The following is a 14,606-nucleotide window of genomic DNA, read 5'->3' on the forward strand; positions in this document are numbered from 1 at the left end:
ATTGCATTTAAGATAGGAGAGTCGTTGACAGCCATTGTCAACTATCTAGATGTTCGGTGTATCTCAGCTTAGGAGCAGCCTTGACTCCTATTGCAGTCGTTGATACAGCTCAGACCGAAGTCTAGGAATAAGACGTACAGTCACCCCGAGTGGGAGGGTAGGTGACAGCCATTGACGTCTTATTTACACCGGGATCCCTAGAGTTCTAGTCGAGTCGAGTCCAGACATGGTTTGATTCGCATTGCATTGCATGTTTATATGATTGTCATTCATAATAGCATGTTTCATGTTTAGATTGATTATATGCATGTATACATGTTTATACTGGGATTTGTTCTCACCGGAGTTTCCGGCTGTTGTTATATCTGTATGTGTGCATAACAACAGGTGGGGCAGGATCTGGGTCACGCAGAGGATGAGAGATGGACATAGCGTGGTGATCTCGGGCATAGCAGAAGAACTAGTAGATGTACCTTTGTTATGTACTGTATTTTATTACTAGTTGTTGAGAATGGATGGAACAAGATATTTTGTACCTTATGTTTGTAATTTAAATAAAGAATTTATGTTGTTTATATACATTAGATTTAATGTTGAAAAGCGAAAATTTGACCCACTTTTTATATTAATGATCCATTAAATCCCAAAGAAAAGAGTTAGAGCCCGGGTCCCCACATTTTCATTTTGGCTAATTCAAGTTTCAGCTTCAATCTTGAATTAACAATTTTGCACTTGAATAAATATGTTAGAAACACAATAACAAATTTTATTATCATCAAAATCAAGATTGTTAGAGTTCTAAACCCAACAGTAATAATAGTATAAATAATAATATTGATATTAAAAATAAGTTTGGTTTCGGTCGTCTCATTACAATTTTTGAAATAAGGAAGAGAACAAAGAGGGGGATGGGTATTTGATCCCCGCAAGTTCGGAATTATAAATATATTTCTGTATATGAGAATGAGGATGACAAACCCGCAATCGTCCCAACATGTTGCTATCCCTAACATGCTTTAATTATGAATCAAACAAATTAATAGAGAGTAAAATAAAAAAAAAATATATTTTTTAATATTTATAATGAGTAAATAAATCTTGCAATCAGAATAAGACTTTTTTCCTTCTGAGAGGAGAGCTTGAGAAAGACAGTCAGATATAATAGTAAGACAAAAACTTGTGTGAGACGGTCTCACGGGTCATATTTTGTGAGACAGATTTCTTATTTGGGTCATCCATGAAAAATTATTACTTTTTTATATGCTAAGAATATTACTTTTTTTGTGAATATCTGTAGGGTTGATCCGTCTCACAGATAAAGATTCGTGAGACCGTCACAAGAGACCTATTCCAATAGTAATTAAAATTTTGAAAAAATACAACTTTTTTTCAAAGAAAAAAATACATTAGGAGTTAGTTTTTAATGTGAGTTTTGATTCACGTTTCTTCCCACATTTGATCTACCGCGATTAGGGATGTAAACAAACCAAACCGTTCGCGAGCTATTCGGAGCTCGGCTCGATAAAAAACTTGTTTGAGTTCGTTTGTTAATCATATCAAACCAAGCTCAAGCTCGATTTTGAGCTCGACAACTTAATCAAACCAAGCTCAAGCCTAAGCATATTCGGCTCGTGAGCTCGCAAACATGTTTGTTAATAGGTTTGCAAGCTCGAACTCGGCTCGTTTAGGTGGCTCATAAGCTCGAGCTTGACTCATTTGTTGAATTGACAAATAAAAATATTAGTACTAATAAAAGTTAAACTTGTATGTCTAATATAAAATTAGTTCATAGATATATTTAATTTTAACAAGCTCGAATCAAGCTCAAATTCGAGCTCAATTGTATGTGTATGTTTTACGAGCTCGAAAACGAGCCGAGCTCAAGTGAGGCTTGTTAAATATGATAAACGATCTATTAATAAACCAAGCTCGATCTCGGCTTGATTAACATGATAAACGAGCTTTTAACGAGTCGAACTCGAGCTTTTCACAAGTTTAGTAATTTCAAGACAAGTCGAATTCTAGCCTGATGATAAAAGCTCGAATAAAGCTCGAGTTTGAGCTCGAGCTCTATCAATCTTAAACGAGCCAAACTCAAGCCAGATGATAAAAGCTCGAATCAAGCTCGAGCTCGAGCTCGAGTTTGAATTAATCTTAAACGAGCCAAGCTCAAGCCTGATACTGTTCGGCTTGGTTTGGATCGTTTACATCCCTAACCGCGATATGTTTATGACACTAGATGATATTCTTTCTTCATTAAGATACTGTTTGAAGTTACAGATAAGACAATAATGTGTAGATAAATAATATAATGTAAAAATTAAAAAAAATAAAAAACATTAATGTTAATATAATATTTACTTTGATTGATAAATAATAATTTGTTAGTTTGATGATTAAATTTAAGAGAAGATGATAATTTATCATTTTTAAAATAATTATTAAAATATTAATAATATTAGTTGTTTAGGGTAATATTGTAATTTAAATTCAATGATTTTATTGATTTAAAATAAATAATTAATGATTTAATTGATATAAGAATAATAATTAGTATCTATACTATATATAATGATGGAGACCTTTAATGATCTGACTTTGTTAGATCAATTAATTTTAATGAAAATAACCTACCTATTTAAATTAGTAATTTTTTCATATAATTTACTTATAAATGCAATATCTGAATTAATTTTAATATTCAAAAAATCACATATTATATTTAAACATTACATATTTAACAAAATTTTATTATTCTTATCTAAATAATAATTTAAAACTATAACAAAATTTTATAAATCAACTCAATTTATTAACGTTCATTATTCACATACATAAAAATGTTATTTTATACACGCATGCATCAAGTGTACATTATTCACTAATATAAATAAATAATATGACCAAAATAATAATGAGATGCCTAACTTCAAACTGCACCAAGTCGTCGCAGCTTTGAATCTTTTGATGCACAAATAAACACTCATCATTTACAATATTTAATAAATTTTATTATCATACTTTGGGAAATCAGTTCTAGAAGAAAAATATATTAGAAATATTAAGTAACATAATCTTTTAAGTGGACTAAATAATAATTATTTTAAATTTCACTAATACAAAAAATATAATTTAATTAAGTAAGAGTTTTTGAATTTTTTTTTGTTAATTTAAACTGATCTCTCAATTATAATTTAGGACAAATAAAAAAATCAATATAAATTTAGAAAATTAAATAAACTACATTTAATATTAATAACTTTTACTTAAATTTCCATTTCCCAAAGAAAGAATCATAGCCCTGCAGCATTAAATGCCGTAACTTCCTTGGGGACACATGCCGTTCATTCATTGGCCAAACTCAAATCATTCTTAGCGGGGGTTCACCTTGCCTTCGACGAGCCTGGTCGGTTTTATTACAATAATCTACTCCATTCTCAACATATCATCCCTCTAAATTGACACGATCCCAAGTTCGAATTTCACACACACACACACACAGACACACAGTTTTTTCACCCATTTGATGCTTCATTGTTAAGGAAGACTTCCAGATCCTGAGCTGAAAACTCGAGGTACTTCTCCTTCTTTTTTTTCTTGCAGCTGTCAGTTTCTTCCTCCCCTGCTGTTCTTTTTGTCTTGTTGTCTTCTTCACTACTTACTACATTCTTGAAATCATAACCCATGTAAGAAAAAAACCAAATTCTTGAGCAGTTCTTTGAAAAGAGCTGCGATGACTATGTTTTGTCTGCCAAAAAAAAAAGACCATTTTTCTGAAAAGTGGGGGTTATAGGATAATGTGGCTGTTAAGTGTCAAGAGATGGTTATGTTAGTGTATGTGAGAGATTTGTCGATTTGGTATGGATTTTGAAGCTAATAATTATTTGTTTTCGGTTGTATTTATTACATGAGATAGGCACACTCTTGTTTTCCAATTTGTTTATTTGTGTGGAATTGTACCATTCTGTAGCTTTATCTGCCATCTATTTATTGGTGATGTGCCACTAAATACACTGTTTTATCATATGAATTTGTGTCAAATTTTGAATTATGCCGCAGTTAATGAATGGTCACCTGCCCTTGTTAATGCTTCTTTGAACTTGCGGTGATGCAGGGTATTCCTTGTCCGCGAAAATGGTAGCAAAGGCTGAGAAAACTGGCGGCAGAGACGCGGTCGCTAGTGCTGCTGCGGGGCCACGGCGGACCAGAAGTTTCAACAACAAGCCCTCTTGGCTTCTTTGCTCCATTGCTGGTATAAACAATAAACTCGCCACTGCTGCGATCATTTTTCACATCTTTTCTCTGAATTCATTATTTCAAGAATGGCCAGTTCGAAAATTAGTTTCAAGCTATTAAAATTTCTCTCTTTTTTATTTGTTTGTGTATCATTTATACAGATTCCTACACAATTTTTTTTTTTCTTTGTTGAACTCGGAGTGGGACTCGATTCCTACAAAATTTAAAAGAGACCCAAGTTTTGAAATTCGATTGTTATGTGGGACCACGACTGAAGTATGAATTGAGATTGAGACCTCACATTATTTCCCCTTCCTTGGCTTTGAGTGAAGAATCCAATGACAAGTCATTTTCAATCCTTTATAATTAGGGGACCCACTAATTTTTTTTCCTCGAAAAAGCTGTATTTTTTACTATTTTCTTGCATACTTGTTTTTTATTTACGTTCAAAATTTAAACAAAAATCTGTTAAAAGTCAAAAAATTCTGCCCTGATTTTTGGAGTGTCACAGATGTATTTTGATTTTATTCTGATTTCACGTTTGAGAAAACTGATTATCTTTCACATGGTTCTTCTGTCTTCTCTTCTGCACAAAGTACACTTTTATCTTTTGTTTTCTTGATTGATTCAGGAATTCACCTTCTTTCCATTTATTGGTTCACATTTTTGTGTACCATAGATTGATTAATATTTAATAATTTTATATAATTTCTACACCAGAACCTTGTCTACAGTATAAATGTATGTGTACTTGAGTTTAAGTTATATTTGGAATAATAACCTTAGTCAAACTTCATTTCTAAATGTATTCGAGTATTTTCAAATACACATGATAATGTCATTTTTTTTTAAAAATGTTTGACTAATGTTATTTTGCTAGCTACCAATTAAGTTTCAACCAGTTAGTACATTGCGTAATCCAGTTATCAAATTTTTTTTTGACCAATGTTGTTTTGTACTACAGCAGTTAAGTCTCAATCAGTTATAGTTACATTGTGTAATCCAGTTATCAACCCGATAAATATATTATACAGTTGCAAATGTATAAAATGATGTTTCATATTATTTAAATTTGACTGGAATTAAAATTCAGATATATACACGTATGTTGCAATAAATTAATGTCAAACAAGTTGGTAAGTGATACAAATGTGTTAATGATACTTTTGAATTTGGAAGGATGGGCAGCAGCATCCTGCAGTGGTCCATTTGGCATTCAAATTTCTTTTGCACAGTTCAAATTTGAAACTTCTTAGTTAACCAAATAATGCCGATATCTACATTTAATGCATTTCATTTTCAACTTTTTCAGACTTTGACGATCGGATGAAACTGATGCTGACACGCAAAACACCAAAAGAAAACAGTGCTGCTGCTGGTGACAGTTTTGCGGCAAGAGCCAATTCTTACTACCATGAACGCCCACAGCTACTGGCTTTACTGCAGGATTTGTATAATGGTTACCTCTCGTTGGCCGACCGATACTGTCAGGCGCTTGCCAAGAACCAACAGAAACAGCAGCACAGCCGAGGCTCGTCCCCAGCTCCTTCCCTGAAGCTTGATGGAACTTCGTTGATTGATGAAGGAGATACCGGAGAAGTCATTGATTCAGATGCTGAAAGTTCGCTGTCGTTCCAGCCTCCGAGTGTATCCGTCGTACAAGCAAAAGAGAATGATGCTGATTTGATGATTGCAGACTTGGTTATAAAGACGGTGGAATATGAGATTGTTTTGAGTGAACTTGTATTAGCTGAGAAGAGGTCTGGTGAGGCATTGAGGAAAATGGATCTGCAGAAGAACCTGTTGGACGTGCTGGACTCAGAACGGTTGATTCTGCTGAACGACAATGCAATGTTGGGGTATAGAGTGGCTGCATTGGTGGAAGAGAACAAAGGATTGGCTTCTGAATCACTGTTTTTGAAAAGGAAGGCTGCTGAGCTTGCAAGGTGTGTATTGAAGTCAAGGGAGGATAACAGGGTTTGCATGCTGAGCCGGAAAATCGAGGATCTACAGGGGCAGATTTACGGGTTGGAGAAGAGAAACAAGGACTATTATGAGAGGATTATGAAACAAGAAAAGAAAAGCGAGGTGAAGACAACAAAAAATAAGGAGGGGGAACAGGTGACTTTGGAAGACTTCTTCGAAGCTCATGTTGGAGGTATCGGTGTTGCCGGTTTCATGAATTGTTTTCCTGTAAATGTGAAAAAGGTTGGTGATCAGAATCAAAATCGTGGGGTTGAAGGTGAAGGTGGCGGTGGCAGGGTTTCTAAGTTGTGGGATAAGGTCAAGAAGTTTGACTCCTTTCTCTGTGGTCCTCGATTCAATTCTGCTACTTGCTGAGGAAAATTTAACCATGTCAAAAAAATTTAAGATCCAAATATTAGTAAAGTATCTGCTATTTTTCTTTAATCAAATATAACATATTTCCAATTTCAGCAGTAATCTGATGCTAATACATATTGAATATTAATTCTCATTCTGATCGGGCAGCAGTACTACCTGAATAAATCTCTATCACATGCCTATTCTACACCAAAGTTATGTAGATTAAGCAAAATTGTGTTCTACTAAAAATATGCGAGTGGTATTAACTATGCAACTCAATAATTTTCGATCGCAGTGATGAACTGTACCTTTGATTAGGTAACTAGAAGTTAAATAACTGTAAATTATCTCTTCGATGTATACAAATATAGTAGAAAACAAACATAGAAGAAAAGAGTGAAGATTTCAATTCATTTTCCATCTCTCTGATTTGTTTCAACGAGACAACAATTTAAACATCACGTTTTGATCATTTTTCTCCTTGTAAATCGTATGACCTTATGGCTCGTGAAAATTAAATATGTGATTATGATTGGTGGTTCTAAGTATCATGCGTCGGTTATTCTCCTGCATGGGCAATTATTGACTACACAACACAAGTCTTTACTCTTCATAATATATTCTCTGACAAAAGCTCAGGTATGGATACTTAATATACAAGAACGAGAAGGCCAACAACTGATTGAAAATATTAACTTCAGGTCTTAGGTTACATATGAAAGAGGTGCAATGGAAGTCCCATCCTTGAAATTTTTTAAAACAGTGGCTGCATCGAATACAAGAGAGACGCACCAGCTGGTCACATAAAACATCTATACAGGCCAAAAGAAAATGGAAAATTAGTAATACAGAGATACAAGAGAAGCCTACCATTAGTGTGTTAAAGCTATATATGTCATCAAGATAGATATCATCCCGAATTTCCAAGAGATAGTTTCACTTGAAGTTTTGCAATTTTAGCCTGACATCAAAATAATGGAATATATGTCAGCATGTCATAATCTACAAGATTAGCAAATTCCTAAATGTTCTATTGGCAACTGAAGCGGAGAATAAGTAACTCAAAATAATAAAAGACAGAAGACGAAGTATGTCGGAAACTAAAAATTCAAACTCAACCAATCCAAAGAGAACTTTAATAGAAAAATAATAAAAATAGAATGCTTTGAAGAGGTGATATTAATAGGATGCTAATAGAGATTATTACTAAAGCTTCAAGTGCAGCGGTTAGTTTCAGGTGGCTGGTAGCATATCACGTCTGAGGAATGTAGATGTTGATAGTACTTTGAATGATTTGGAACAATGAATAGAGGGGTCTAACTCTAAGCAATTGAGTAGGATTCCTCAGCTGCGTAAAATCTGACCTGGCCATGAAAACATCACCTTCACAAATATATGCCTGTACATGTTAAATAACAAAATGGTCACTAAGATTTCAAATGACAATATGATCATATTGAACAGAAGACAGGTATAAAGCAAAACGTGAGAAAGACTAACAGGTTCATTCACATATAACTTCGGGGCCAAGCTGGATATTAAAGAACTGGGTAGAAAATTGAGGGTGATAAAATCGAGTAAATTCTTGCCGTTCTTTTCTCAAGGAGCTGTTAAGACAAGGTATTGCAGGAATTTTTTTGGGTAAATTCCATCAATCAGCGCAGCAGCAGAAAATTGTTAAGTTCGACATTTTCAATGGGTACAGCAAACAAATACATGCAGTAAGTGAGATCCTGATGGAAATTTCGAAACTGAAGCAATGATTACTCGACTTTGATGATAATATCAATAAAAATTACACAAACCTGAGGGTAGTGGGATGCAAGAGTCGAAGCCTCTTCAGCATCCTCAAGTGCTCCAGATTTGTCACCTGTTGCCAGCCTTGCTGCAGACCTGGAGAAGAACACATTGTCATATGAGTTTTCTAATGCATCAAAATACTCTTCCAGTAAGTTGAAATGTGTAGCAAGTTTCAACAGATTAACGTCATGATGCAGGAATCAATCGAAAATAAGAAAAACAAGGTGTTTGAATTTAAAGCTCTTCTGATGGCACTCGTTGGCTGCAACAATGATGCCAATAAAAGCATTTCCGAAAATGATATATTTTGCATCATTCTTTGGATCGCAATGAAAGCTCCACATACCTGTTCTTGTAAAGGACATGGGTGAAAGCGGATCGGTTACGGCGCCCAGATGCGCAACGGAATTTTCGAAAAATCTCATTTTTCAAGCAAGAAAAACCGAGCATCCACTAGTGTGTGTAGCAAATACAAAAAACACAATAATGTCATACATAGTGTGTTAAGAATTTTTACCTATCAATCACAAGGATTGATGTTTTGTTCCAACCAAGTTGTAAACAACTTAACTCTTGAAGGGTTGACCAAATCTACAAGCTTCCAAGAGCACATCTTGCTCAAATGGATTCTTTCCTTTAAATTAGGTCTACCACTAACTAGGAAGATCCTCTCTAATTTTGCACTAGAAAAATTAGAGGATTTTTCTTTTAGAAGTGTAGGTTTTCCTCAACAATTGAAGACGCAAAAATTAGGAGAATGTGGAGTGAAAAATTCGGCCATCTCATGTGCAAGTAGAGAACGGAAAACTTTTCTTGGTTGTGTAAAAAATGTTAAACTGCATGTGAGACACATGCCTTGTTTATTGAAAAAGTTGTCTCTCAACTCTTCACCTCTCCATGCATATTATTTGAGCTTGTAACATTTACAAAGCCCATGAACTTTTATTTTAATATCTCAGACACATTTGAGATCAATTAAATCTTTACTTGAATTTACGTAAGCCCACTAGTTGAATAATTATTTCCAATTGGGCTCTTCAAGACCCAATATTATTTAATTAATTTAATACTTGACTTATTTAATTATTTGGACTATACTAGGTCCACTAGTGTTTAATTAATTCAACACTTGAATTAATTTATTTTAGTCCACAACAATGTGTATGAAAATGAACAGTTTTCAAATACATTATTTATTTGAGATAACTTTTAATTTAGAAACAGTTCCATAAATTAAAAGTTACATTCTCCATAATCCTCTTATAAAAGTCATACTTCTATTTTTCTTTGTGCTTATAAACTCCTTTATAAGCCGTTCAACACATTGAACTATTTTACTTCTCAACGGGATCTAGAAAGTTAGCACTTGTGTGACCCTCAATGGTTCATTGATATAACTAGTAGTGAGTTCACATCTCTATGTGATTCAGGACTAAACATGTCCTTATATGAGCATACCTAAGTTGCCCCATTCTTATTTATCAACTCTTTGATAATAAGAACGTTAGAACTCAAGCCTGACAGTACTCAACCAATCATGTTAAACGCCTAGCAGCATCGCTTACATGATTCTTTAGGTATCAAATGATAGTGTCTGCAAGAACCATTCTATTATGGTTAGCGTACAGTACGGTCCCTTAAACTCATATATCCTGACCGATTCGACAACTATTGGCATATCGAGAGCTGCCAAAGAATCGATATTATGTGTCATGTCGTAGTTGCATCGATGGTGTAATCTAAGAAACCCTTTTCTTAATTACCACCAACACTCTGATAAGAGATTTCAAACTACATACACATGAGATCACATAGGATATCCATACCCGAAGGTAAGTGGTGAATCCCCGACTACAATATATAGACTCCTATATGTTTCGACAAAACACCCAGCCTTGCCACCTGATGACCCCATATGAGTCGGTAAACTAGTCAAATTGCAATGCTAGCATATAAAGTCACAATGTTGTCGCGGGTCATAAGGACTAATGGTATATAACCATAAACTAGGACGTTTCCACTCGATAAGTGGGAATCAATTGGAAAGTCCTTTATTGAGGGTTGTTCAGTGCACTCTACAAAGAGCACCTATCTGCATGCTCGGACATCACAATGTCTCCTACCAATAAAACATGGCACTCACATCGCAAATACTAGTCTCAAATTCGAGTGGCCTTTATCCTTCTTAGTGGCGGCTGATTCGACTTGGAACAGTTTCGAATATATATGAGTTTTATGATACTCATCATATGAGCATCTCATATTCTTTCTACTATTTGTATATTCAAGGACTTTATCTATGCATCAAGCATGGATATACAGATAAACATGTGCCAAAACAATAATTTCAAATATTATTAAAATAAATATTGTTTATACACAGAGTTTCAATGTGAACTCGCAGCCAACACTTGGCTCGACGGGTACCTACTCTAACAATGGGAACCACCAAATACTTCTACAGCCGAAGTATTCATTTTATAATCCTATTAAAAACCAATGATAACAGAAAAACATATCCCCACACAAAAAACTTAAGGTTCTATATCAAGTGTGTATCACCAAAACAAAACATACAAGCAATTAGTTATGCAAAGAGTGTACCATATCACAGACTTTCCAACTGTGATATCAGCACAGCAGTTTATTGAGCAGTGGCGTATCATCTTTGTTTATTCCACCAACTCCAGCACCGAAAATTTATTATCAAATCAACCATTGATTTTCAAACATATATATGTTTTCAATTTCAGCCTGTATTTTCGAAAAGAAATACACCATTGAATGTGACAATGACGCAGAACCAAGTACCAACCAACTAGAAAATATGAGCTGTTAATACATCATAAACTTATCTTACTCGAATAGACAGTCCACCCTCATTCCTTAGTTATTATATTTGCAAATTTAAACGTAGGAGTATCAAGGACCGTAGAACAAGCATCAGTCCATAATATTTAAAACTACCAAAATAAAGATAATGTTATCGAAATTTAACAAAACTTCACATATCATTCATCGCTTCTTTTGCAAAACAGATAAAGTTTAATCTTCGTACCAAAGAAAATCCCAACTTGTACAAAGCAATATGTGTGTGCTGTAAATGGAACCTGTGTGAGCTAAGTATGAGCCTGATAGAAATCGCTCCGTTCCATCTCAGCCTCCGCTCTCTTCCTCAACGCCAAAGCTTCTAAACACTTGTTCACGCTACTCTCCACCTCATCATCGCCAATCCCGCAAACATAGTACATCGTTTTAGCGGCCTACTCGGGGATCCTGCTGTGCCCAACAAAAACTCCCTCCGGCAAGATTACGATATTCGGGCACATCCCGCACTTCCCCAGACACCCGCAAGGGTTTCACCGCAACAGACGGAGAGGCAATTCCTGAAAGCACCTGCAATGCATCTAACGAGCCTTAATTTCTGCATGTCCGATTCGCACACACCCTTATTTCGATCATTTCAAAAGGCCAGGATGATGCTCTTGGTGTTGCACTGTGATTTTGTCTTCTCGTACCATCGGAATCGGAAAATGGAAAGCCTTGCCTGCATATTTTTTAGGCTAACGCTGTAGAAAACTGAAAATGATCTTGGATAGCTAATGGTTAGGGATGCAACGGGCGGGCCTGCTTTGTCCTGTCCATCTCTCTTCTCGAATTCTATTCGCGGCTTCATATATGTCTATATTTTCCATGTTTTCGGGTTCGAAGCTCGAATCGAACGAGGAACAAATCCCCCTTTCCGGCTCGTCTTCGTTTAAAAAATATTATTAGGGCAGGCTGGAGGTGGTTCGAACACGTAGTTATTATTATTATTATTATTATTGAGCTCAAATTCTAAAAAGGAGAATGCTAAAGGTACATCAATTATTTGTACTAGTTACTCTGCACACACGGTGTGTGTGTACAATTTTTTTTTATAATTATTTATGGACTAAAATGAAATTTGACAAATTATCGAGGTACTAAAGTGCTATTTGAATAATTGTAATAAAAAAAGTAAAAACAAAAATGTTTTTTGAAATTAAAAAAAACAAAAATGTAATTTTGATATCAAATAGAGGCAAAATAGGGAAACCAAAAAACAGACCAAAGACACCAAAAACAGTTATTCTAATATGCTTAAACTTAATAAATAGTAAAAGATAACACTTCTTACAACAATTTCTAAAATGATCTAATTATCTTATAAAAACTAAACAATTACAGTTCAATTTTTGGAAGCCATTGTGCAATGAAAAAGCTAACTTCTTTCAATTGAATTTTTTTTTACCATACTATTATAATTTTACTTCAAAGTTGAAAAAAAATCAACATATTACAAAATTATTCCCATTTTCATTATTCATTCTATTATATGTTTTTCACATAATGGAGGCATTCATCTATTTTCCAGGAGACAAATTACCAATTAATCTTTCAAGTGAAATATGATAATATAATTGATACAAATGTTATACAAAACATGCACTCATGCATAATAAAATGTTAATTTATGTCAATTTAGTTTATTTTCTATTTCGGAAACATAACACACATTGTCATGAGACGTCAATTTAGAAGCTTTGGATAATGTCCAATTTCCAAAAAAAAAAAGTGCATATATTTCAGCATCCCAAAATTAAACAAAAACATACCAAATATAAAAAGTAACATAAGTTTAATCCTCCAAGAAATGGATCGACAGATACCAAATTATAAAATTCAAGTAAAAAAGTTCCAATAGCTTGTTCTTCATAGTCATCCAAAAACTCCATGGAATAAAGCATTCATGCTCTCATTACTGCTCCAATTTGTCGAACCAATAGTTTCCATCATTATCTAGTTGGCCAAAATACAAAGGTAATGGGGCTGTTACATTATCCTACCCAAATCTTGATCCAAAGTCGACTACACATTGGAGTGTTTTTGTAACAGTTGTAAAATTGTTAACTTCTTTTTCGCTACTGACATTTGTACATCTGTCTTGCTTCGATTTAATTTGCACCTAGCAAGATAACGAATGTTAAGATAATTACTTTCAAGAATAATAACATAAGTAAAAGAAAGATTAAATAATACCTTGGTTTTCTTTGTTCTACTTTCCAATGATCCATTTTTTCGAACAGTACGAGGGGCTCCCTTCTTTCTCTTCGTACACTTCGGGTCTAGAGTTTGAGTAGAAAAGGTGGTTCCAACTTTTCCAACACTGGCAGATATCACTGGATTAGATGGTTGAACAAAATCTTCATTTTCATGACCTAATATCATTCTCGAAGTGAACTCAGCCTTCTTGACTGAAATCCATTTTTTAACCTCCTGAAATCTTGCCTCATCATCTGCAGGCAAACCTGCTAGTCTTGAAAATTCTCGATGCAATTCATCATATTTTTCATGCCCCGGAGTATTAATCCAACCATCATAATTTACTTTCACCCGTGTGTACAAGCGATTCGCATCACGCTTTCATCTCCTCAGGATATAATTTTGTGGTACTGATCTCACGTCATTGAATAACAAAACCAACACAGCATGTCTGCAAAGTATTCCTCTGAACTCAAATAAATGGCAACTACAGACTATCTCATTTTGTTCTATTTCAAACTGGACATATACAATTCTTTGTTTTATTATTTTTCCTTTGACCTCGACATCCTCGCGTACCTTAAATTTTGTCCTCTCAAGCTCTTCCCCACCATATATCACTTTACAATACATCAGACGACTGATCTCTTCCTAGAATTCTCTAAACTTGTCCATAGTATATGAAGCTTGAAATTGCTTCTCTATATCATATGCACTGACACAAGGAATCATCTGGGAATATGAACGAAAATCTGCCTGAAACTCTTTCTCTACTTTGCTACGCAAAGCCCGCTCATATTGTTCAACAAATTGTTTCAAGCTGGTTTTAGAATGCACATAACCATCGAAAAAAGCATTCATGCTCTCACTACGTTGCGTTGAAGACATTCCAGCCCAGAAACTTGTGTTTAAAAAACATGGGACCCATCGAGATCTTTCTTTAAAAAGTCCAAACAACCAATAATTTTCGTGCAAAGCGTATTTGTCTACCATTGCAACCCAGGACTGAACAAATTCTTCAGGATTTAATGATTCATATACAGAATTGTGTATGTCCTTAAAAATAGATTCTTTTTCTTTGTGATACCCAAACTTTCAGGTAACTTTCTAAGTATATGCCATAAACACCATCTATGTCTTGTGTTGGGGAATATAATCTCTATAGCATTTTGCATGGCTCT

General features: G+C 34.5%; 1 protein-coding gene and 1 long non-coding RNA gene across 9 annotated transcripts; one reads left to right on the plus strand and one right to left on the minus strand.

The window, feature by feature from the left end:
- Positions 1-3,384: 3,384 nt before the first annotated feature.
- On the plus strand, positions 3,385-6,712 carry LOC140841292 (kinase-interacting family protein-like). Its single transcript, XM_073208593.1, has 3 exons — positions 3,385-3,575; positions 4,115-4,252; positions 5,549-6,712. The coding sequence occupies exons 2-3, from the start codon at positions 4,135-4,137 to the stop codon at positions 6,574-6,576; spliced, it is 1,146 nt and encodes a 381-aa protein (XP_073064694.1). The 5' UTR covers positions 3,385-3,575; positions 4,115-4,134; the 3' UTR covers positions 6,577-6,712.
- On the minus strand, positions 6,496-12,137 carry LOC140841293 (uncharacterized). 8 transcript variants are annotated; one of them, XR_012120122.1, is made up of 5 exons: positions 11,472-12,137; positions 8,062-8,454; positions 7,846-7,960; positions 7,432-7,522; positions 6,496-7,327 (listed from the first exon to the last, which is right to left on the minus strand). It is a non-coding gene; the product is annotated as an uncharacterized lncRNA (long non-coding RNA). The 8 variants fall into 8 exon arrangements; XR_012120118.1 differs by having other exon boundaries at positions 7,769-7,960; XR_012120123.1 differs by lacking the exon at positions 7,432-7,522 and having other exon boundaries at positions 6,496-6,572.
- Positions 12,138-14,606: the final 2,469 nt, after the last annotated feature.

This window comes from Primulina eburnea, chromosome 9, assembly GCF_022965805.1.
Source record: "Primulina eburnea isolate SZY01 chromosome 9, ASM2296580v1, whole genome shotgun sequence".
NCBI lineage: Eukaryota > Viridiplantae > Streptophyta > Magnoliopsida > Lamiales > Gesneriaceae > Primulina > Primulina eburnea.